We start from the raw sequence: 22,629 nt of genomic DNA, 5'->3' as shown, positions 1-22,629 counted from the left end.
TCCTGGCAACATCTGCCCTGGCAAGAGAGAAGGGAAGGTGTAGCCTGAGAAAAAAAGACCCCAAGAAGAAAGTAGCCAGTGAGCCCCCAATAAAGGGCAGGGCGCCATTAGTGAAGGTGGAGGAGGTCACAGTGGAAGAGGGGACATCCGCGAAGCCACCTGACCCCGGTAAGAAGGCACCAGCCTGTGCTGGGGTGCAGGCAGGTGCTGGGGTGCAGTCCGGTGCTCTGTGCTTGCCCTGCCCACAAAGGGTTTTATTTAACTCCTTTTTCATTACTGGGTATTGGAAATTCATATTCTTATTCTTTCTCTTCCCCGGATGGTGCTTTTGGCAGAAGAAACCTTATGTGCAGGAAAGGTGGGTCCATAGCCAGAATAAGTCTCTACTCCAGGAAGGACAAAGTGTTGTCCTTTCCACGAGGGAAGTGGTCCGATATAGTCATGTCACGGTCACCCCAGGGAATAGTGCCATATCTGGGGCTCAGCACCTAGTTTCTGCTGTTGGCAGTTCTGGCACACCACAGCAGCTCTAGCTGAGAAAACAGCTTACTATCCACAGAACAGACTGCTGTCTGCTTGATTGCTGAACTCCTCCTCAGCTGAAGTAACCTTTGATGAGCGTTTACAGGGGACACAACATCTTCACGTCCTTTGCCCATTTGAAGAGATCCCTCCACACACTTCTCTTCCCCAGATGTCTTTATAACCAATTCTCCAGTCATGCTTTTTCCAAGGCCCTCACCCTCCGGCTAGTCCAGTAGGCTACTGCTCCTGAGTCAGTGACTAGTGGAGAAACTAACTGGCCATTTCCCCTTCTAACTTAATGTGTCCTACCTGAAGTTCTTTCCACTGTGAAGATGGCCCCTTACCAGTGTCTTTCAGAGTTGTCCCCTGTAAAGGCTGCAGCTGCCCACTTCTGGGTGGTGCCTGCATAACGTGCAGAGCCATCAGTAATCAGGCCCCAGTCTTACTGCCCCCAGTCAGCCGGTCATAGGGAACACCACCTAGGCTGCAGGCGCATGCAGGCAGCAGACTGCGTTATTACAGAAGAAACCATAGGCATCTGCGCAGCCTCTTCATGTGACTTGCTTGTGTGTTCAGTATCTGCACATATGGATCAGTGTGTGTGTATGTGTATGTGTGTGTGTGTCTGTACAAACCTGCTCAAAGCATTCAGAGAACAGAAAAGGCTACTTAAAATGGATGTGACTACTTGATTAGATAGAACTTCCCCCAACCCCTAAACATTTTCCTATCCGCGTTGATATGTTGCTATTTATTCAGAAGAAATTTTGATTTTAAACATAGTTCTGGGGATGTGGCTCAGATGACAGAGTGTTTGCCTGGCACAAACAAGCCCATATTCAACATCAGTAAACCAAGGTTGGCAAAGGACTGTACTCTCCACATGCTGGAGGGGAGCGGGAGGGACCAGGCTCCAGGCCTTCTCTGGGGGCAGGGCCTGTCTGAGGGAGATTTACCTCTTCAGCTCCTCCTTCTCCTTCCTCTCCCTCTCCTTCTCCCTTTGCTCTCTGGCCAGGCGCCTCTTCTCAGCCAGCAGCCTCCTAGCCTCTTCGGGGTCGGTGGTGCCTGCAGAAGTCTTAGGAATGACACCAGCAGTCACGGTGGACGATGGTGCTGTGTCTGTTGCTGGAGAAGGGGCCGGGGTTGGACTGAGGGCCGAGGCTGGGGCAGCTGTACAAATAGGTACAAGGAGAGAACCAAATGGAATGAAATGAAAATCCAAGGAACAGAACAAACACTGGCGTGCCCCACACCCCAGGCCTGGGGTCCATCGTTCTCAAAGAGAAGGGAGCACACACCGCAGTGTGTTCTCACAGTTCTACTATATTCTTCTGTAGCCAAGCAACGATAACAAAACTGCATGTGTGAGACATCCAACCCAGCTCACACTCTGTCACCAAGTCTTCTTTTATAGAAGCTACATCAGTTAGCACTATCTACCAAATGGCAGGGTCTGTGGGAAGCCCGACTCTGAGCAGAATGAAGGCAAGGTTCTCCATTTGCCTTTTATCGCAAGTATCTCTGTGCTTTGGTAACTTAGTTAACCACAGCATCAAAGCCTTTTAATGGGCATCATTAGCACCCAGGCCACACCCGGGACTCAGGCTGGGCAGGTGGCATCCAATGGAGAGGCTCCTTTCATTTATTCTGATTAAGGTTTAAAATACCCCTGCCACCGTCCCCAGTTGGACACAGGATTTTGGTGTACTTGGGGCTTGTTCAGAGCCAGTTCGGGATCTTCCTGCTCCAGGTACCTGACTTGGGATCACAGGTGAGCACTGCTATAACTTTGCTAAGTGTCATCTTTTCTCGAGGGTTGGTGGCACACACCTTTAATCTCAGCACTTGTGAGACAGCCTGAGTACAAGGTGAGACTGTGTCTCAAAAGAATCTACCCAGAGCTCTTGGGAGACCCTAGATGCAAGGAAGCAAGAGCCTTGCCAGGGACAGGCAGGCTCGCTGCCACACGTCTGTCCCCAAGAGTGCTTTGGGAAGATGCTCTTCACCTGTGTTTAGAGATTTAGGAGGATGAGTTAGTGCATTCACAATACAGAGTGGTGTGGGAGAGAGAAAGAGAAGAGAGGAAGGAAGGGAGAAAGAGAAGAGAGGAGAGGAGAGAGGGAGAAGGGAAGAGAAAGAATGAGAATATGAATTTCCAATACCCAATAATGAAAAAGGAGTTAAATAAAACCCTTCGTGGGCAAGGCAATCACAGAGCACCTGACCGCACCCCAGCACAGGCTGGTCCCTTCTTACCGGGGTCAGGTGGCTTCGCCGCTGTCCCCTCTTCCACTGTGACCTCCTCCACCTTCACTAATGGCGCCCTGCCCTTTATTGGGGGCTCACTGGCTACTGTCTTCTCGGGGTCTTTTTTCTCAGGCTCCGCCTTCCCTTCTCTATTGCAAGGGCAGATGTTGCCAGGAGTTGAGGAGTGGGCCTGAGCAGAAGGCTCTTTGCCTGAGCAGGGCGGCAGGGAGGATGCGGGCTGGGGAGCACCGGGCAGGTGAGGCATGGACTTGGAAGGGAGCCTGGGCCAGAAGACAAGGACAATGGGCGGCTCAGGATTGGCTTCCCGGAGCCCAGAACACCCACTTGTACAACCAACCAGATGGTCCGATAGGAGTGTTTTTCTGTTTGTGGTCAATGTGGAAAAGGAGCCACTAAGGAGACCCAGTTCAAAGATCCTTTGGCTAAAAGACAGCAGTTGATTCGCCAGGGTGGACCTTCCCACGCACCTCCACCACACTCACCAAAGGCGGGCCGGGGCCAGTGACCTCGCTTTGAGATTAGAAGGAGACAGAGTCCTGTGGGCACCGGGGGAAAAAGTGGAAGGGAAGGTGCTGTCTTTCCCGCTCTCTCTTATGGCTCTGGCTTCAGAGAAACTCAAGAATTAGAATTTTCATATTAATGACATGCAATGACAAACTACAGACCATCTAGTGTTTTTAAGAACTTAAGACAATTTCTAAACTATGTCAAATATCCACTCCAGTGCAGGACAAGGCCCCGTCGGCTAACAACTGAACAGTGTATAATTGAGTCAACACAGATGACAGGAATAAAGTAGATATGATGGATGATTTGATTTGTTTTGTCAAAAAGCATTTAAAGGAAGTCAAGAGAAGGGGGAAATGATGTAATTATATTATAATCTCAAAAAAATTAATAAACGGCAAAAAAAGTATAAACTATTTAAAAGTGCCTTTGTGTTCTATCTGGACATTACCTGGAATTACTTTGCCTTGTCTCTCCTTTTGTTTTACATTTTGTAATTTTTCTTTTTGCCACGCTGAGGATTAAGCCCCAGGCTTCATACAAGCAAGTGCCCTACCACTGAGCCACACTACCAGCCCATTTAAAAGGACCTTTAAGCACATGTCCTACTTTTCTGTTCTTTAGCAGCTTTCTTCTGCTTTGGAAAATACCTTCCCTCAGCCATTCACATGTCTGTTATTTCAGAGACACGGTCCCCTTTATGTGGCGTTTGTAGATAAGTCCTTACATAAGGGCCCCTTTCTCCCCAAGGAAATGGGCCACGGTGAGGAAGTATAGGCCACTCTTTCCTAGAGAGTTCCAACAGTGAGCAGGCACCAGGTCTCCCCGATGCCTGCCCAGCACTCAGCCAGAGATCTGGACAAACTTACGAAGACAAGACCAAAGATGGGTTCCGAGGTTCAGATGTCACTAGGGAAGAGTGGGGAGGGATCAGAAGGGAGCAAGAGGGAGCCTAGTGCTTGAAGTGTCTCAAGCAGAGGGAGGGATGGAGGGGGGGGAGGGAGGGACAGAGGGAGGAACAGAGGGAGGGGGAGGAGGGAGATGGGAGGACAGAGGATGGAGGGACCAAAGGCTGGAAAGAGAGGGAAAATGAGAAAGATCTGAGACTCTGACCTGTTATGGGCAGCAGGGAGGCTGGCTGGGCACCTCTGGCTAAGCCAGTACTAGGGAACAAGGGACAGGCAGATGTCACCCAGCCAGGGCTGCCAGTGAACAGTTGCAATGCCCCCTCTCTCTTTCTCTTCTGAGTTCCTCTAACTGCTTCTCCCAGCTTCTGGAGCAATGTGACCCTAGCTGACCTGCTGAGCTGCAAGTGACTGAGGGCAGAACAGATCTTCCCATGGTGCTGGGCCAGGTCTGGATCAATCCAGCTGCATGGCCACCCTCCGCCCCAGCTGACTCCTCAAAGGCGGGTGGGGCCTTGAAGGACAGGTGCAGTCTCTGGGTGGTAAAAGCTGCAGCCCATGGCTTCCCTGCCGAGTGGGGTTTAGAGAAGCCCTTATGCCTACAACTAGGGAGGAGGGCCCACCTTCCTTCCCAAGAGAGATGCTGAGGTACCAAGGTAAGTCCTGTCTTCTTACTTACAGAGAAGCAGACTTCTCTGGTGAAAACTTACTTACTTACTTACAGAGAAGCAGACTTCTCTGGTGAAAACTTCACAGCAGAAGGAAAGAACAGATTCCTAAATGTTGTACTCTAACCTCTACAGGGAGTTACAGCATGTAACCACTCCATACACTTATGCAAATAAATGAATATTTTTTTTCTGCCAAGACTTATGCATGGGGTGGACCTTAGTTCCAATTAAAAGGGGATTAGTTACTCCCATATCATTTGTGCCAGAACTGCACAAGTAGTTCTTTTTTTTTTTTTACATTTTTTTATTAGATATATTCTTTATTTACATTTCAAATGTCCCCTTTCTTGGTTCCCTGTCCCCAAAACTCTCATAATCCATCTCCCCTCTCCCTGTTCCCCAATCAGACCTCTCCCGCTTCCCTGTTCCAGCATTTCCCCACACTGCAGCATCAAGGCTTTCCAGGACCAAGGGCCTCTTCTCCCTTTGATGTCCAACAAGGCCAAGTGAATGATTTTTTTAAAGAAATAAAGGATGAACTAGATTCCTTTGAGGTTCAAGGTTCTTGTTTAATAGATATTCATTTTATTTGATTTTTCAAAATCTGAAATGCCACAATAAATTATCATAAGTGGAAAGATCCAAATGGAAATTTGGGCATTTCCTAAAAATAGAAAAATTTCCAAGGAGAAATATTGATTGTAAAGTTGCCAACCTTACTACTATACCAAAGAATTTTGCAGTAATGTTTTATAACTAATCAGTTAGTGAATATTTGTTTTTAGTGTCTGTATACCAACTACACAAGTTTGTAGATAACCTGAGTTCCATGAGACCCTGTCTCTAAAATTTTTCAGCCTAGCCCATCAAGTGACCACAAATATTAACAAAACCTAATAATTTTTCTTAGAATATGATACACCTCAAGATTGACCTTATGAGAATAATCCTATAATTTAAAAAAGGCCACCAGGGCCGGTGGCACACACCTGTAATCCCAGCACTTGGGAGGCAGAGGCAGGCAGATTTCTGAGTTTGAGGCCAGCCTGGTCTACAGAGTGAGTTCCAGGACAACCAGGGCTACACAGAGAAACCCTGTCTCGAAAAAAACAAGACATAAAAGGTCACCAGGCTAGGAATATGACTCAGTGGTAGAGCACACGCCTAACATGTTCTAGGCCCTAGATTCACTCCCCAGCATAGAAATGTGTGTGTGTCAATCTCTCTCCACACACTTAGAGACAAAATCTATAGGAGTTAGCATAAACACTCGAGAACCAGTGATTTACTAAGACCTGTCATCTGTGTGTTAGACATGCACTAGGGTTAGCTAGAGTAGCAGAACTTTTTAAATGAATCTATGTGTCAGTATGTACAGTCATGTATATATGTATGTATACATATATTCCCATATATATATAGAATATATAGTTTTATTTATATATATTTATATATATAGTAATTTATTAGAATGGCTTACAGGCTGTGGTCCGCCTAGTTCAGCAATGACTGGCTATGAACAGAAAGTCCCAGAATCCAGAACTTGGTCAGTCCACAAGGCTGGATGTCTCAGCTGGTCTTCAGTAGATGCTGGAATCCTGAAGGAGTGGGCTGTAATGCCAGGGAAGGAATGGGCTTTCCAGCAAAGCAAAGAAAGCAGGCAACGAGCAAAAACTTCCCTCTTCCGAGTCCTTATCAAGGCTTCCAGAAGGTATGACCTGATTTAAAGGCATGTGTATTCCTACCTCAAGATTTGGGTTAGAAGTGGATCTTCCTATGTCAAACTAAGCAGTTCCTAAGTGCTGTGCCCTCTGTTTTTAATTTAAGTCCAGATGTAGTCAAGTTGACAACCAAGACTAGCTATCACAAGAGGGTTAGAAAACAAAACAAACATGTCTGCTTTTGAAACTCAAAATCGGGACTGGAGAGATGGCTCAGAGGTTAAGAGCACTGACTGCTCTTCCAGAGGTCCTGAGTTCAATTCCCAGCAACCACATGGTGGCTCACAGCAATCTGTAATGAGATCTGATGCCCTCTTCTGGTGTGTCTGAAGACAGCAACAGTGTACTCATACATAAAAATAAATAAATCTTTAAAAAAAAAGAAAGGAAGAAAAAAGAAAGAAAGAAACTCAAAATCTAGCTTGCAGGGATGAGGGTAACTCCCAGAACAAAGGGTGGGAGCGAAGCAGGACTGCCCCAGCACGCGCCGTTGGCTGAGGCAGCAAGAACTAGCTGGAGGAAGGAAGGTTAAAGTCTTCACAACCCCCCATTACAGCTACTTAATTCTGGGTCGGGAAAACCAGCTCCCAGATCTAGGTCACGGTGGTAGGAGACACACGCATTTGCAGAAGGGTGCACAAGAAGTGAAAGTGTGTGGTAAGGTCTCCGGCCACGCTCTTTATTCTTATGACATCTCTGAGCACGGTGGTACATTCCATCGCCTCTGTTCTAGAGAGGCAGTGTATCCTGCCTCAGGCACACTTCCATGAACTCAAAGCCAGCCTGACCTAAACAGCAAATAGTAGGTTAGCCAGGGAAGGAAACAAACCAGGGGTGTGCTTCAGTTTATGTTTTTTCTTAAATTAAGACAAATTTTCAATGTAAGTTAAAATGTGGACAACTTCCCCAATTAATTCATAATCCTTTGGTATTACTTAAAGAAGAAATAAAAGACTAAAAACAAGCAAAGGAAAACTCCATGAACCATGGGAATAAATATAAAAGTGGAAAAAAGTCATCTTAACAGAATAATCAGAAAATTATGAACTCATCTATAGCCTTGAAAATAGTTAAAAGTGGAAATTACTGAACATAAAGGGCATACATAGCCAGGTGGTGGTGTCACACATCTTTGTTTTTGTTTTTTTTTGTTTTTTTTGGTTTTTTTTTTTTTTTTTTTTGCTTTGAATGCTGAGAACGTTTATTTAATTTTGCATAGAGTTGCACAGAACACAGCCAACAAGGGACACTCCTCACCAAATGACAATAAAAAAAAAATGTCCGTGGAAACTTACTTGGTGGGTGGGTGGGTGGGGGAATCTTATGACAAGATAACTGTCACCGTAACAGAAGAGAATGGTCAATTGGATTAACTGAGATCCTCAGGCTACAGAGCAGCCACAGCTACAGATGGTTTTGTGGCGTCTGATCTTCCTCTTGACGCAGCCCCAGCCTCCTGGGCCTCTGAATCTCACAGTCACGAGGGCAAAGGCTTCCCACACTTTGCTGCCTGTTGGCTGAGGTCTTCACTAAGGGCACTCCCAGCTTGGGAGCAAGGACTGCGGTGGCAGCGACAGCATGAGCATCTCCAGTAGTGCTCACCAGGTAACACGTGATGCCCACTAGCACCAGAGGCTGCGGTGAGGCTTCCACGTGGACCATATCTGCTGCAGCTGGTCTAGCGACGAGGGGTCATCAAGAGCAAAGATGCCCAGCAGGCCATCACCCACTGCCAAGCACGGTCCTGCAAAGCCCGCCGGGTATCCTGGCCGGCTGTATCCAGCACATTTAGGATGTAGCCTCCTCTGTAGTCCAGGGCTGCTGCTTTCCAGTAGGAATCCTGGATAGTGGGCTCGTGGTCTTTGACCAAGCAGTGGTGAGTCATCGGGATCCTGAGAGCTTTTTCACCAACACCACTTGCACCCACCACCACCGCAGACTTGAACTCCAGTAGCTGCCTGACAGCATCTATCTCTGCATTGTGCCCAAGCCTCATGGCTTTCCTCTGGGGAGCTGGTGCATTGCCGACTGGAGCTCAGGTCCAAGATGCTAAACTTGGTCAGCAACTGCATTCCCCAGCACCTCAAGGAAGTGGTGTAAACAGCCACTTTAAGAGTGTTTAAGAGTGCGCTGGGAATGGGAAATCAGGCGAGACTGGCTGTGTTCCCAGGAGTAGCAGTCTGCTGAGGGGCAGCAGGCTGATCTGCAGTGTCACACATCTTTAGTTCTTTAGTTCTCAAGAGGCAGAGACAGAGGGATCTCTGTGAATTCAAGGCCTGCCTGGTCTACAGAGCAAGTTCTAGGACAGCCAGGGCTACACAGAGAAATACTGTCTTAAAAAACGACCAAACAAACAAACAAACCAAAAACTGGAATAATGTGCAAGCCATTTCTCAACATTGTTTTGTTACATACACGATCACCAGGGAAATGTGATTATTATCTGTTTTGTGGATGAAACATTTTCAGGATTGAAAGCAGGATTAAAAAACTAATTGTAAACCCACACAAAGCTTTCATCCCAGAACTTAGGAGGCAGAGGCAGAGGCAGAGGCAGAGTGATCTCTGAATTTGAGGCCAGCCTGGTCTACATAGTGAGTTCCAGGACAGTCAGAGCTGACAGTGAGACCCTGTTTAAAAAAAACAAAAACAAAAACAAAAAACAAAAACCTCAATAATAAAATTTGTTGTGTTAGTATCTGGTTCATCTATATTTTAATTCCACTGCAGACTTTTTCTTTCAACCTTTTTGTACTGTGTGTACAGTGATTCATTTTTGAGACTTTTCTTGTATTGCATTCTAGCCTGGAACCCACTGTGGAGCCCAACATGGCTCTGAGTGCCACGCCTGCCACACCCTCTTAGTACTAGAGATTGAACCCAGGGTTTTGTATACACTAGGTACACACCCAGCCACCTGAATTCTCCCACCAGTCAGTGTCACTGTTCTCTTAATATAGGAAAGAAAAGTGTGACTTTGCAGTATGTCTTCCTGCTGCGATGGAAAAGTATCCCAGGACTACGGAGCCCAGGAACCACAGGGCTCTGAGAGGAAGCATCTTCAGCAAGAGGTGCCACAGCTCCCAGGGAGGGTATCCCCAGCAGAGCTCAGAGCTCAGCTCCTTCCTCACTTCTTGGTTTCTTCCAGTGAGAAATGCTCAGGCGGCAAATCTCATAAAAGAGATTTGTTGGGGAGACAGATCCAGGAGGAAAAGTGATGAATCCAGAATGGGTGGCTGCCTCTGCTCCCCTGAGTGGACAACAGGGAACTGGACAAAGGACGAGGCTTAGACAGGATTTCTTAGGAGGCTGAACTTTTCAGGGCAGAGACCTCCAGAGTGAGGGATTGGTGGGATGTCCTGTTCAATGATCGGTGGGGCTTGTGGGAAGCTCAGGGATTGATGGGTTTTTTCACCTCCTCTTCCCTGCATCGGGTCCTTGGGTTAGAATGGAAAGAACCTTCCTGGCTGACTTAGGCTCTGTGGCTGAGCTGCTTAGGGAGGTTAGAGAGGAGGCACTGCCACCATGGACAGCCGCTGCAGTGGGACCTCAAGACTGAAAAGGAGCTGTTGCTTTTTTAACCAGTGCCCCCAATCTGACAGCTCCCCCAGCAAGACAAATTCTGCGCATTTGTTCCCACTCAGCAAGAGATCCCGGAAGTGGGGCATGGATCGCCGCGTTGGCCGCAAGACGAAATGCTCATCGTTGGAAAACAAGTCCGTTCACATGCCTAAAACTTGTCCTACTTAATTTCGGCCGTTTATGATTTAGTTACAGGAATCCAGCTGGCAACTGTCTGGCACATACACTGAAAAACTGAAGCAAAAACTTAAAGTCACCGGGAGAAACATAATTTAGTTCCCAAGTGTCTTGGATCTAAATTACGACCGGCTCATTACCTACTGGTGGCATGGCATGCTTCATAATCCAAGTTTGGTGACTCATGTCTGTGATTCCAGCACTACATAAGCTGAGGCAGGAGGATCGAGTGAAAGGCCTACTTATGCTCCACAACAAGACTTTGTATCAACATACATGTACACATAGACACAGCGGGAGGGGACTACTAACAAAGTCAGTAGTGACGAGATACTAATCAATTAGTAAATATACACAGTATTGGGGAACTCTGATAATAACAAATAGACGAACGCATATATTATCCGTGTGGAATAATGACTCAGTCACTTGAAGGTGCTTGTATTAGGTTGATATATATTTTCTTCACATAGTGGTTTTGTACCCTAAGCCATCTTGTGATCCATCATCTCACAGAGTCCATGGACAGGGTTAAAAAGTCCATGCCATGTTATCAGTGTTTGTGTTGACAAAGTTGCATCCTAGGTAACAAGCTGAAATTTGTGACGTGTCTTAATTATGATTCTAGGCAGAGATACATGGAAATATTAGCAATATTTGTGACGCTAACAAGTAGAAGACAATCTTTTTAGATATAGCCCAGGCTAGTCTCTAGTTTGTAGTTGAAGCTGACCTTGAAGGTATACTTCAATCTTCATCTTCAGAGCACTGGGAATATAGTTTTATGTGGCGGGGATTCAGACCCAAAGCGTCACACACAGTAGGGCAGCATCCTACCAAGCAAGCCACATTCCAGCCCCAAAGTCAAAATGTGTTTGGGTATGAGGGTTTTTTTGTTTTGTTTTTTCCTGAGACAGGGTTTCTCTGTGTAGTCCTGGGCTGTCCTGGAACTCACTCTGTAGACCAGGCTGGCCTTGAACTCAGAAATCTGCCCGCCTCCGCCTCCCAAGTGCTGGGATTACAGGTGTGCAACACCATGCCTGGCTTTTTTTTTCTAAGAATATTTCTTTGTGTAGCTCTGGCTGTTTTGTAACTCCCTCTATAGACCAGGCTGGCCTGGAACTCAGATCTGCCTGCTTCTGCAAGTGTCTCAAATCTGGGATCAAAGATGTGCACCAACATTGCCTGGCCCCAGATGTTTTAATAAATAAATAATCACTGTATTTACAGTTCTATATCAGAATTATTTATAATGCAATATTTCATTGTGCACACATGCAATTCCGGCCCTTAAGAGGTTGAAGCAGGAAGATCATGAGTTTAGTACTAGCCTATGTTACATACTGAGGTACCTGTATCAAAAAGCAAAAGAAAATGCTGGAGAGATGGCTTAGTGGTTAAGAGCACTGACTGCTCCCCCGAAGGTCCTGAGTTCAAATCCCAGCACCTACATGTTAGCTCACTACACACCCTCTTCTGGTGTGTCTGAAAACAGCTACAGTGTACTTACATATAATAAATAAATAAATCTTTTTTTGTTTGTTTTTTCGAGACAGGGTTTCTCTGTGTAGCCCTGGCTGTCCTGGAACTCACTCTGTAGACCAGACTGGCCTCGAACTCAGAAATCCTCCTGCCTCTGCCTCCCAAGTACTAGGATTAAAGGCATGTGCCACCACCGCCCAGCTTAAGTAAATCCTTAAAAAAAAAAAAGGCAAAAGAGAGAGACAGCCTTGATAGGACAGTTCTGTAGTTCCAGCCCTTGAGAGGATGAGCCAGGAAGATTGCCAAGAGTTTAAAGTTCGCTTTGCCTACACAAGCTCCAGGCTAGCCTAGGCTACCAAGAAAGACCTCCTCTACCTCACATGATATAAAGCAAAAACAAAAAAGAAAATGACCTAAAAAGAATTAATTGGGTTACTTTTTAAAATAACACATGCTTAGCATTTGTTCATCCATATGTATGTGCGTGTCTGCCTGTGCATATCTGCCTGTGTGTGTCTGCCTGTGCAGGCGTGTAGCACCTGTAGGTGCGTGGCTGGGGGTGGAGTGGGATCCCTGTAGAGGCGGCATCAGATCCCCTGGAGCTGGAGCTACAGGCAGTTGTGAGTTGTGCACTGTGGGTGCTGGGAACCAAACTCAGGACCTCCAGAAGAGCAGCAAGTTCCCTTAACCACCGAGCCATGCTCGGTCCCAACGGTTAGCATCTTTCCTCGTGTTTATTACCAGATCAGCTTCTAGATCTCATTTGCACGCCTACATCATAGTCACTTTCTGGACAGCAGCTCTAAAGAGAGAACCTGTCATTTCAGCTCCCTGCACTCACAGGCTTGTGTATCCCCATCCAGTGTACACAATATCTCAGAAGTGACTAGATGCTATTTTACAGGTAAGATTATAAAATTCTGTGGGTTCTGTGCCCGCACATAGAACACTTGCACTGGTACTGGGGAGGTCAGCTGCCCTGTCACAGGGCAAGTCTGTGGATAGCTCAAAGTGACAGAGAACTTAGGCCCGCTGATACCTTTCGCTCCATCAAACCTCCAGATGATTGAACAACTGTTTGTCTCCTTCCTTAACACTGAGCGAGGCCGGGTGGTGGTGCCGCACACTGGTAATCCCAGCATTCTGGGAGCAAGAGGCAAACAGATTTCTGAGTTAGAGGCCAGCCTGGTTTACAGAGTGAGTTTTCCAGGACAGTCAGGGCTACACAGAGGAACCCTGTCTCAAAAAAACCAAATCCAAAAATCCAAAAACCAAACCAAAACAAAAAAACAATGAGTGAGAGTTTCTATCCAAAACTACCTAGGTAGGCTGGTTTTAGATTCTTAACCCACAGAAACCAAGAGATAGTTACCTGCTGGGTTTGGGGAGTAATTTGTGATGAGGCTACAGAGTACGGCATGTTATATCGCTAACCTGCTGTGACACACTAAAGAAGAAATGTTCCCTCCATAGCCTCGAGTATTTGAACACTTGGTTCCAAGTTAATTATTATCTTAGGCTTTCCATTGCTACAACGAAATACCATGACCAAAAAGCAAGTTGGGGAGTAAAGGGTTTATTTAGCTTACACTTCTGCATCACAGCCCATCATGGGAGGAAGTCAGGACAGGACAGGAACCTGGAGACAGGAGCTGATGCAGAGGCCATGGAGGGGTGCTGCTTACTGGCTTGCTCCTCCTGCCTTGCTCAGCCTGCTTTCTTATAAAAACCAGGAACAGCCCAGAGATGGCACCACCCACAATGGGCTGGCACCACCCCAATCATGTTTTAAGAAAACACCTTACAGCTGGATCTTATGGAGGCATTTTCTAAACTTGAGGTTCCTTTCTTTCAGATTATTCTAGCATGTGCCAAGGTGACAAACAAAGCCAGGCTGTACAGTGGCAATGATTGGGAAGGTGGTGCAGCCTTGTTGGGGAAGTTCATTCCTTCTGGCTTTGAGAGTTGTAGTCATGCGGTTGTTGCAGTGTGTCACTGTTTCCGGCTTGCCCTTGAAGATACCATCTCTCAGTTCCCTGCTCCTGCTACCATGCCTGCCACACGCTGCTGTGTCTTCCTGCCAGGATAGACTGTTATCCCTCTGGAATCACAAGCCTTGGTCATGTTATTTTATCACAGCAAAAGATAGCTGTCAATACACTCGCACAGTGTTTTCATAAAGTTAATGTAATTTCTTCCCTTTAAAGTAACTGTGTGTCTTAAGATACTTTTCTGAGACATGATGTGTCACCTTCTTCAACGTTCTAAAGAATCCATGGGGGACTGGAAAGATGGTTCAGCGGTTAAGAGTACTGACTGCTCTTTCAGAGGTCCTGAGTTCAAATCCCAGCAACCACATGCTGGCTCACAACCATCTGTAGTGGGATCCGATGCCCTCTTCTGGTATGTCTGAAGACAGCTACAGTTTGCTCATATAAATAAAATAAATAAATCTAAAAAAGGGGGGGCGATCCATGATACAAATAAGGTTATAGATGATTTCATTGTTAGTTTGTACCACCTGGAAAAAGGGAGAAAGAGCATAGGCAGGAATACTGGCCTTTTCTGGACAGAAGTGAGGCATGTCTGACCAACAGTCTACACCCACGCTAATGTAATTGGCGGTGGGGGTGGGTGGGTGGATGGAGTTTCTGGGTAAAGTGCCATTGGCAAAACTTTTCCTGGTTCTTCCTCTCAGCCCCTTGCTCCAAGAAATAAGACACAGACTCAAAATAAATTTACAAATACCTTGGCTATATAGCTAGGCTCCTCTCTGACTAGATATAACTTAAAATATCACATTTATCCTAGCTTCATTCTGCCACATGCTGGTTACCTGTGGTATCATGTCTGTCTCAACACATCTTCCTGGCAAATCTCCCTCTTGGCTCTCTCCCAGAATCCTTTCTCTGTACTTGATTCCCACCCATATTTCCTGCAAAAGCTACAGGCCATAGGCTTTTTAGTTCACAGGTGATGTATCCATGCAACACACAAGATATTCTTTCTACAAGATAATGATGGGCTAGAGAGATGTCTCACTGACTGCTCTTCGGAAGGTCCTGAGTTAAAATTCCAGCAACCACATGGTGGCTTACAACCATCTGTAATGGGATCTGATGCCCTCTTCTGGGAGTGTCTGAAGATAGCTACAGTGTACTTACATATAATAAATAATAAAAATCTTAAAAAAAAAAACATAGTGACAAGTGAGAAGCTAAAAGACCCGTGAAATCAATGAAAATCATACAATATGATATGTTTTGAGACAGGCCTCCTTACATATCTCTGGCTCTCCTAGAATTCTCTGTATTGACCAGGCTGGCCTTGAATTTTTAGAGATCACCTACCTCTGCTTCCAAAGTACTAGGATTAAAGATGTGTGCTACTACAGCTGGCTATAATAGGATTTTTAAAGTTCATTTGGAAATTGAATAGAACAAAGGTTTTGTGACTGTCCCTTGGAATAAATAAAACATCTAGAGACTAAAGATTTGAAATCCAGATCCCCGATCAGAAAATCAGACATCAAATGTTTTTTGTGTTTTAGAGCATAGAATTTTAACATTCTTTTTTTTGGGAGGGGATTGGGTTTTTTTGAGACAGGATTTCTCTGTATAGCCCTGACTGTCCTGGAACTCACTTTGTAGACTAGGCTAGCCTCGAACTCAGAAATCCACCTGCCTCTGCCTCCCAGAGTGCTGGCATTACAGTCGTGCCCCACCACTGCCCAGCGAATTTTAACATTCTTGAAGTTACTTAGAACAGAACAGAGTTGTGGCTGTTTATGAATCTGTGTATTTGATAAACATTTGATGAAGTTTGCTGTGTAACAGACATTATGCTTCAGGTACTAGAGAATACACAACAGCCAAAAAACAAGTTGAGATTACTGCAATCAACTGAACACCTGTGTCCCCCACAAGTGTCTATGGAATTCCAATGGTAATGTAATGATATTTCCAGTTGCTACTTCAGGATAGTGATTATCTCTTGAGAGAGGCATACTCATGAGTAGAACTCATGTCTTTTAGAAGGAAAGTCCAGAGAGCTAGTGACTTCTTTTTATATGTGGGCACAAGGAAGTAGTTTTTCCAGCATCCCGAACTGACAAAGTCAACTTATATTTGCAGAGATTCAAGATGAGAGAAATGGTTTAGTTAAGTAAATCCATAGAGTTCTCCATCCCCACAGAATATCACGACATACAAAATCACAGGGTGTTATTAAAAATAATATGCCAACAACAAAATAATTCATCATTACTTTTTTTTAATGTTAACATGCCTTGGCCTAAAATCATGAAATAAAATTGGAATGTCAGACTCTAGTTGGTTAATAGGGTAGAAGTCCTACAGGGGTCACTTAGTAAGCCTTCCCAGCATCCTTGCATCAATAAAGTAAAGATGTCCCTTAACATCCACATGAAGTCTTCAAGGAAGAAGATGGTGTGGGGGGAGGGGGGAGGGAGGAGGCAAGACAGCAGCTATCACTCTGCTGTTGAAAGAATTCTTGAAAGTCTGTCATAGGATCCCCTAGACACACCACCATATGAAACACTTAAATATTCTTCACACCCTCCCATGTTGGCAGGCAAACTTCAATCCTTTAAACTTATAAGGTGCTGGGCAGTGGTGGTGCACGCCTGTAATCTGAGCACTTGGGAGGCAGAGACAGGTGTATTTCTGAGTTCAAGGCCAGCCTGGTCTACAGAGTGAGTTCCAGGACCGTCGGGGCTATACAGAGAAACTCTGTCTCGAAAAAAACAAAACAAAAACAAAAATAAATAAATAAAAAAAAAGTAAAAAAAAAACTTATAAGGCAATGGTAGCAGAAAAAAAAAAAAAAAAAAAAAAAAAAAAAAAAAAAAACATACTAGGAGTCTTCTAGCAGCCAAGACCAAGGCCATTTAGGCTGTCCATAACCCAGAGGTCTTTGAGGAATAGGCGAGTATGTCCTTCCCTTGGTCTTTGGCAGCTCCATTATATGGTGCAATGAGCAGGTAGCCAGAGTACAAGCCCAAACATGTCTCCATCGGAGTCGCAGGCTACAGTTCCTGGTGAAGTGTGGCATCTCCACACCTGTCATTGTCCCCTCCCCTGTAACTTGAAACATTTTTAGCTGACAAGATTATGCAGAGAAACTTCTCAATTTCAGAACATTGAATATTCACTATTTTACAAAAATTTTTAGACAAGGTCTCACTGGGTAACCCTGGGCCATCTCAAGTAACTTTTGTATTCTAACCTTTCATTGAAATATCTCTCTTTGACATTGCTTATCTCTCAATAAAGATAAATAGTTTACCCCAGTCCTATTTAAAGAAATATGACTTTTTTTTTGAGTTGGTCTTCAAAAGGAAATGGTTGACTTTGGAAGAAGATAATGACACTGCTTCTAACTACAGCATTTTGTCCTGTGACATGGAATCACCTTCCCCTCTCCCAGCCATCCTCGAGCCTGACATTTTAACAGACTTACTAGTGTGTTCTATCCAGCTGTACAGTATTTTGAATGCAGTGTGTTACTGCTGTAGCATTATACTGAGGCACTTCCCTCCTCTTTATTCTATCCTTGTCTTTGAGCCACTAGCAGCAGTCTCATCTGGAAACTAAGAAACCCAGGTTCCCAGTTCTACCATTGAATTGTTATGTAGGACCACAACCCTCCATTAGTGGTAGTTATTTTGAGATGCAGATCGATGCAAAAGCAAGAGGTTTATTTTCCAGAGCATCGGGGTCAACCCTCAAGGCAAGTAACAAGAAGGCAACCTCCCAAATGGCTATTACAAGCAATTTTTATACTTTTTAGGGGTATAGGTTACATCAGCAAGGTTACAATTCAAACGTATTGGCTAAGCATATCGACCTTTAAATCTACTAGCTAGCAAGCAAGATGTGAATTTGAACTCTGTCTAGGACTTTCCAGAGGATCAGGTGACTATCTGTCCAGTACATTCCAAGAATGGAGATGGAGAATGGAACTTGGCCTAGCCTTGACCTGAGGTGTGGGGAAGCTGTAAGGAGGGTGTGGCACTGGAAAACCCTAGGGTCCCTCAGTTGAATCAGAAACCCTGAAAGGCTGCAGAGTGTTTGCCTGGTCCACAGAAGACCCAATAAATTAGAAATCTCAAACACTTGAGGGTGTTCTGTCTACCTATAAAAACCACAAATTCCCACTGCAGCAAGAAAGCAAGTAACTCTGGGAAGATGCCTGGGTATGCTTGATTTATCAAATCATCTAAGTGGTTGTAAAGTATCCTCAAGTTTGAGGACCTCTGAAATGGACCCAGTTCTTGCTGATCACTGAGCATTGTAGATTGTCACAGACCACCCCAGTCGGGTATGGGAGTCCCTCGGGTGAGGATCTTCAACGTTCAGGTGGGTAAGGATTCATCGGTGACAAACAGAAACAACCACAGAGTCAGTTTGAATCTGGGTGTATTTTGTAGCTCTCAAGCAGGGGATTTTATACATTAAAAACCAATAGCAACTCTTAGAAACCTTATTTAGTGAAACAATCACAAATACCAACAAAAGTCATTTGAGGCAGATGCTTTCCTGCCATGTCAAATCTGTTTCATCAGTCCACATTTGAAGAAACTCAAATTCTTTTGGGGTGGAACATTCTGAAAGTCCTAAATTCTTGTCCTGTTCAGAAAACATTTCAGAGTCATTTGCTTTTTTCTGCTCAAACATAAGACATCCACATAAGTAGACTGTGTTTTCATTAACATTTATATCCAAAATTATGCATTTGGTATTCAAAGTATTCTGTAATGTTTAGCAATGATTGTTGTGTGGTGTCCTGATACTGCTTATATTCTAATGCTAATATTGCCCCCCCCCAGACCTGGTTGTCCCAGAGAGAGTCTACACTTAGCACAAGTGACACTGTGTGTCCTTGCCCCCAAGTTATCTCTGATTGTTAAATAAGATGCTGACAGCTAATCTCTGGGCAGAAGAGGCATAGTTGGGGTTTAACATTCCAAGGCTCAAGGATGGAGAAGAACCACGAGGGGGAGAAGAAGAGGAAGAGTGGAAGAAGACGCTGTGGGCTATGGGTGTGTTAAAGAGAACATGGCAAATTGGGGTTAAGAGCAGCCAAATGAGACATAGCAAGTGATAACTCGGGGTTATCGATAGGAACGTAGATTCTAACAGCATAGAGGGCAGATGTCTGCCCTGCTCTTGTGCTGTTTAAAGCTTATTGTCAATATAAAGGTTGTGTGTGTCTTTTATCAAAATTAAATTAAATCAATATTTAATCCTTCTTTCTAGAACTCAATGGTCTAAGTCGGGGTTGAAACCCCAGGTGAGGATTAAAAAATTCCTACAGCAAATCACAAAATCAGATTTTTCTCTGTTTGGTGAGGTGCTAGGGTGTGGACTTAGGGGCTCACATAAGGTTTTGAGCGAGCAGTCCACCACCCCTGTCCCACAGGATGACTGCTTTAGTAGGCGGCATAGAACAATGTTGAGTAGAAGATTCCAGCACATTGCCTTCACAGAGGAATTAAGGGACGGGAACAAGACTTAGACTCTCTTCTTCTCATCCCTTTTTTCTCTTCTCTCGTCTCTCTGCTCTTCTCATCCTTCTCCTTCTCTCTTCCCTTCATCTTCCTCCTCTTTCCTGTGATGAACCCACAGCTGTTCACCAACTATGTGGGAGTAATTCTTCTTTGTTAAACATCCTTTCATGTACGGGGGAGGCAGAGAGACCTGGAGCTTAAACCTGGCCTGGACAATGAGCAAGACCTTGCTGTGGAGAGTGGCACCACTGCTTACTGCACAGAGCACAGGACTGGTGGTGAGGACCAAGTGAGTGGGCAGTCCTGAGTGCAAGCGCACAAGGGGACGGAGAGAAGGACAGAGGAGGACAGAGGACATGCCAGCATGTGAGGGCCATTACAGAGCACCGGCTGTGTGTGTCACAAGTGAGGGCCATTACAGAGCAGCGGCTGTGTGTGTCACATGTGAGGGATGGTACACATCAGTGGCTATGTGTGTCACATGTGAGGGATGTTACACATCAGCGGCTGTGTGTGTCACATGTGAGGGCTGTTACACATCAGCGGCTGTGTGTGTCACATGTGAGGGCTGTTACACATCAGCGGCTGTGTGTGTCACATGTGAGGGCTGTTACACATCAGCGGCTGTGTGTGTCACATGTGAAGGCTGTTACACAGCAGCAGCTGTGTGTGTCACATGTGAGGGCTGTTATGCATCAGTGGCTATGTCTGTGTCTCTGAACGTTATTTGCTCACATCCACTTCCACTTCTAATTTTTTTTTTTATAATAGGCACAGTGAACCTTCTGATCTATATCGTAAATGGCAATCTTGTAGGTCAGAGACCCAGACTCTGTAAGCGATTCGTGCTGTGCAAATGGTGTTTACTCATAGCATTTCTGTTCTTTGCCTAAAACTCGACTTCCAATCAGTGTCAGAAACCCAAGCCCTGCAACAAGGTAACAATAGAACTACTCAAGTTTTCTTCTTGTAATCTCATGGTTTGTCTTTTTACACTTAGATCACTGAGATCACTGAGCCTCGGGGACTTTATCTTCCTATATGATGTGAAACATGAAACAAAATTTAATCCTTTTTGCTAGCTGACTAAGCAGTTGTCTCACTATTGTTTATTGAAATCCACTATTGGTCGCCATATTTTAAACATCGCCTTTATTATAGAGTGCTGTCTTAGTTAGGATTTCATTGCTGTGCAGAGACGCCATGACCGTATCAACTCATATGAAGGACAACATTGAATTGAGGGTGGCTCACAGGTTCTGATGTTCAGTCCAAGGTCACCACGCTGGGAAGCATGGCAGCCTGCAGGTAGTCTTGGGGCTGGACAGGGAACTGGGAGTTTTACATCTTGATTCACAAGCAGCCAGAGAGACTGAAATGCAATGACTCAGGCCACACATGACTCAGGCCACACAAGAGCACACCTCTAAAGGAGAGAGGGTGGGGGGATTCTCAAGTTGATTTTAACTTTTGTTTGAAAATGTGCTTAACCTAGAAAGGCCTGAACCAAGAAGAAAATGAATGTGGTGGGCTCAGTCCACTGTGGTCTTATGTCTGTCTGTCTGTCTCTTTGTCTCTCTGTCTCTCTCCCTTCCTCCCATCCTCCTCCTTTCCTCCCTTCCATTCTCTCTCCCTCCCTTTCCTCCCTTCCTCCCTTCCCCTCTCTCTCTCTCTCTCTCTCTCTCTCTCTCTCTCTCTCTCTCTCTCTCTCCCAAGACAGGGAATCTCTGTGTAACAGCCCTGGCTGCCCTGGAACTTGCTCTGTAGACCACGCTGGTCTCAAACTCACAGAATTTCACCTGCAGTCCACACTCAGTATCGCTATGAACTAAAGTTATGCTGATATGTGTTAATTATTTAAGGATAGACAAGTAGTCCCACAACCAGAATAGATAGCCTAGGGACTGTCCCATGCATGTAGGATCGAGAGACTTCTGAGTTGGCAGACAATTAAATGGAGAAATTAAATGAAACTGTTCTGAGCACATTGTGCTGTCTGCTGGGATCACTGTATCCTGGTTAGTTTTCATGTCAACTGGACAGTAGCTAGTGTCATCTGAGAGGAGGGGACCTCGACAAAAATTGGGCTGTAGGCAAAACCATGGAGTGTTTTTTATCTTAAACATCATCTGAAATCATTTAGGACAGTAACCTATGTGATTTACTACAGTTATGTATTTCATTGTAAAGGTGTCGATTTGTCACGAGTTGTTGCTTAGATCTTCCTGGTGTACTTTATATTTTAAACTATGTGTATCTCCTTACTATGAGCACTCCAAAGGAGTTATCAACCCGGTGTGGTGGCTCATGTTTATAACCTCAAAACTTGGGAGGCTGAGGCCAACCTAGGCTACACTGTTCGTTCTAGACCATATGCAGACCCTGTCACAAACACTAACAAAAGAAGTATTAAAGCGATTGAAGTGATAGAGGTAGAACACTCGGGGTCCACAAGCCCCTCAGGTTTTAAACGCTGGGCTCAGGCAGCCCAGCATTTACAGGGGATTTTTGTTTGTTTGCTTTAACATTTACTGCAATTCCACCAATGATTCAGAGAGAACCCTGAAACAAGGCCCAGGGCCCATCAAGAAATTTGCCTTCCTAATCAGGTGGACAAGAACCGAGGACTTTGTGTATAAGAAGATGGGCAGGAGAGACTGCTCAACAGTTAAGAGTACTGACTGCTCTTCCAGAGGTCCTAAGTTCAAATCCCAGTAACCACATGGTGGCTCACAACCATCTGTAATGGGATCTGATGCCCTCCTCTTCTGGTGTGTCTGAAGACAGTGACAGTGTAATCATATACATAAGATAAATAAATCCTGCTTCCTATCCTCAAGAAACTGCTATCATCTAAGCCACAGCAGCCAGAAGAGGCAGAGATAATTGGGGAGTCTGCACCTGCATCTGCCTGCTCATACATTACAGGCTGTGGGTTCAGTTGATTGAAATGAATCCTATTGTCAATCGTGGAAAACTAAAGATCCCCTCTGGGTAAATTGACTGGATCCTCTCTGAGCACTGTAGCGCAGTTAGAGCAAATATAGGGGAGCAGAAGTCCTTACTCGGGGCAGCTTCAGTGAGCATCCTCTCTACCAGAAAGTGTAGCAAGCTGATTCTGGGAATGAAGATAAAATGACCAGACTGCCTCTGAAAACTGATTGATCATCCTAGTAGCTCACTGCCGCCACCTCCTGGAGATCGTTGGCATTTGTATGAGACAGAAATAACATCTCAATGTAAAATATAAGAATAAAAAG

General features: G+C 45.1%; 1 protein-coding gene and 1 pseudogene across 1 annotated transcript in view; both read right to left on the bottom strand.

Moving 5' to 3' along the window:
• Positions 1-7,311, bottom strand: part of LOC127673525 (ensconsin-like) — a 467,459-nt gene extending 460,148 nt beyond the window's left edge. Inside the window, 6 exon segments of the mRNA XM_052169197.1 lie at positions 1,482-1,695; positions 2,782-3,053; positions 3,276-3,349; positions 3,351-3,396; positions 4,170-4,209; positions 7,152-7,311. Coding sequence (XP_052025157.1) covers positions 1,482-1,695; positions 2,782-3,053; positions 3,276-3,349; positions 3,351-3,396; positions 4,170-4,209; positions 7,152-7,311 — 806 coding nt within the window.
• Positions 7,312-7,979: 668 nt separating this feature from the next.
• On the bottom strand, positions 7,980-8,669 carry LOC127673524 (GTPase ERas-like; annotated as a pseudogene).
• Between the last annotated feature and the right edge of the window lie 13,960 nt (positions 8,670-22,629).

This window comes from Apodemus sylvaticus, chromosome 23, assembly GCF_947179515.1.
Source record: "Apodemus sylvaticus chromosome 23, mApoSyl1.1, whole genome shotgun sequence".
Classification (NCBI taxonomy): domain Eukaryota; kingdom Metazoa; phylum Chordata; class Mammalia; order Rodentia; family Muridae; genus Apodemus; species Apodemus sylvaticus.
Note: the sequence above shows the minus strand (reverse complement) of the source record. Positions and strands in the feature narration are given on the sequence as shown.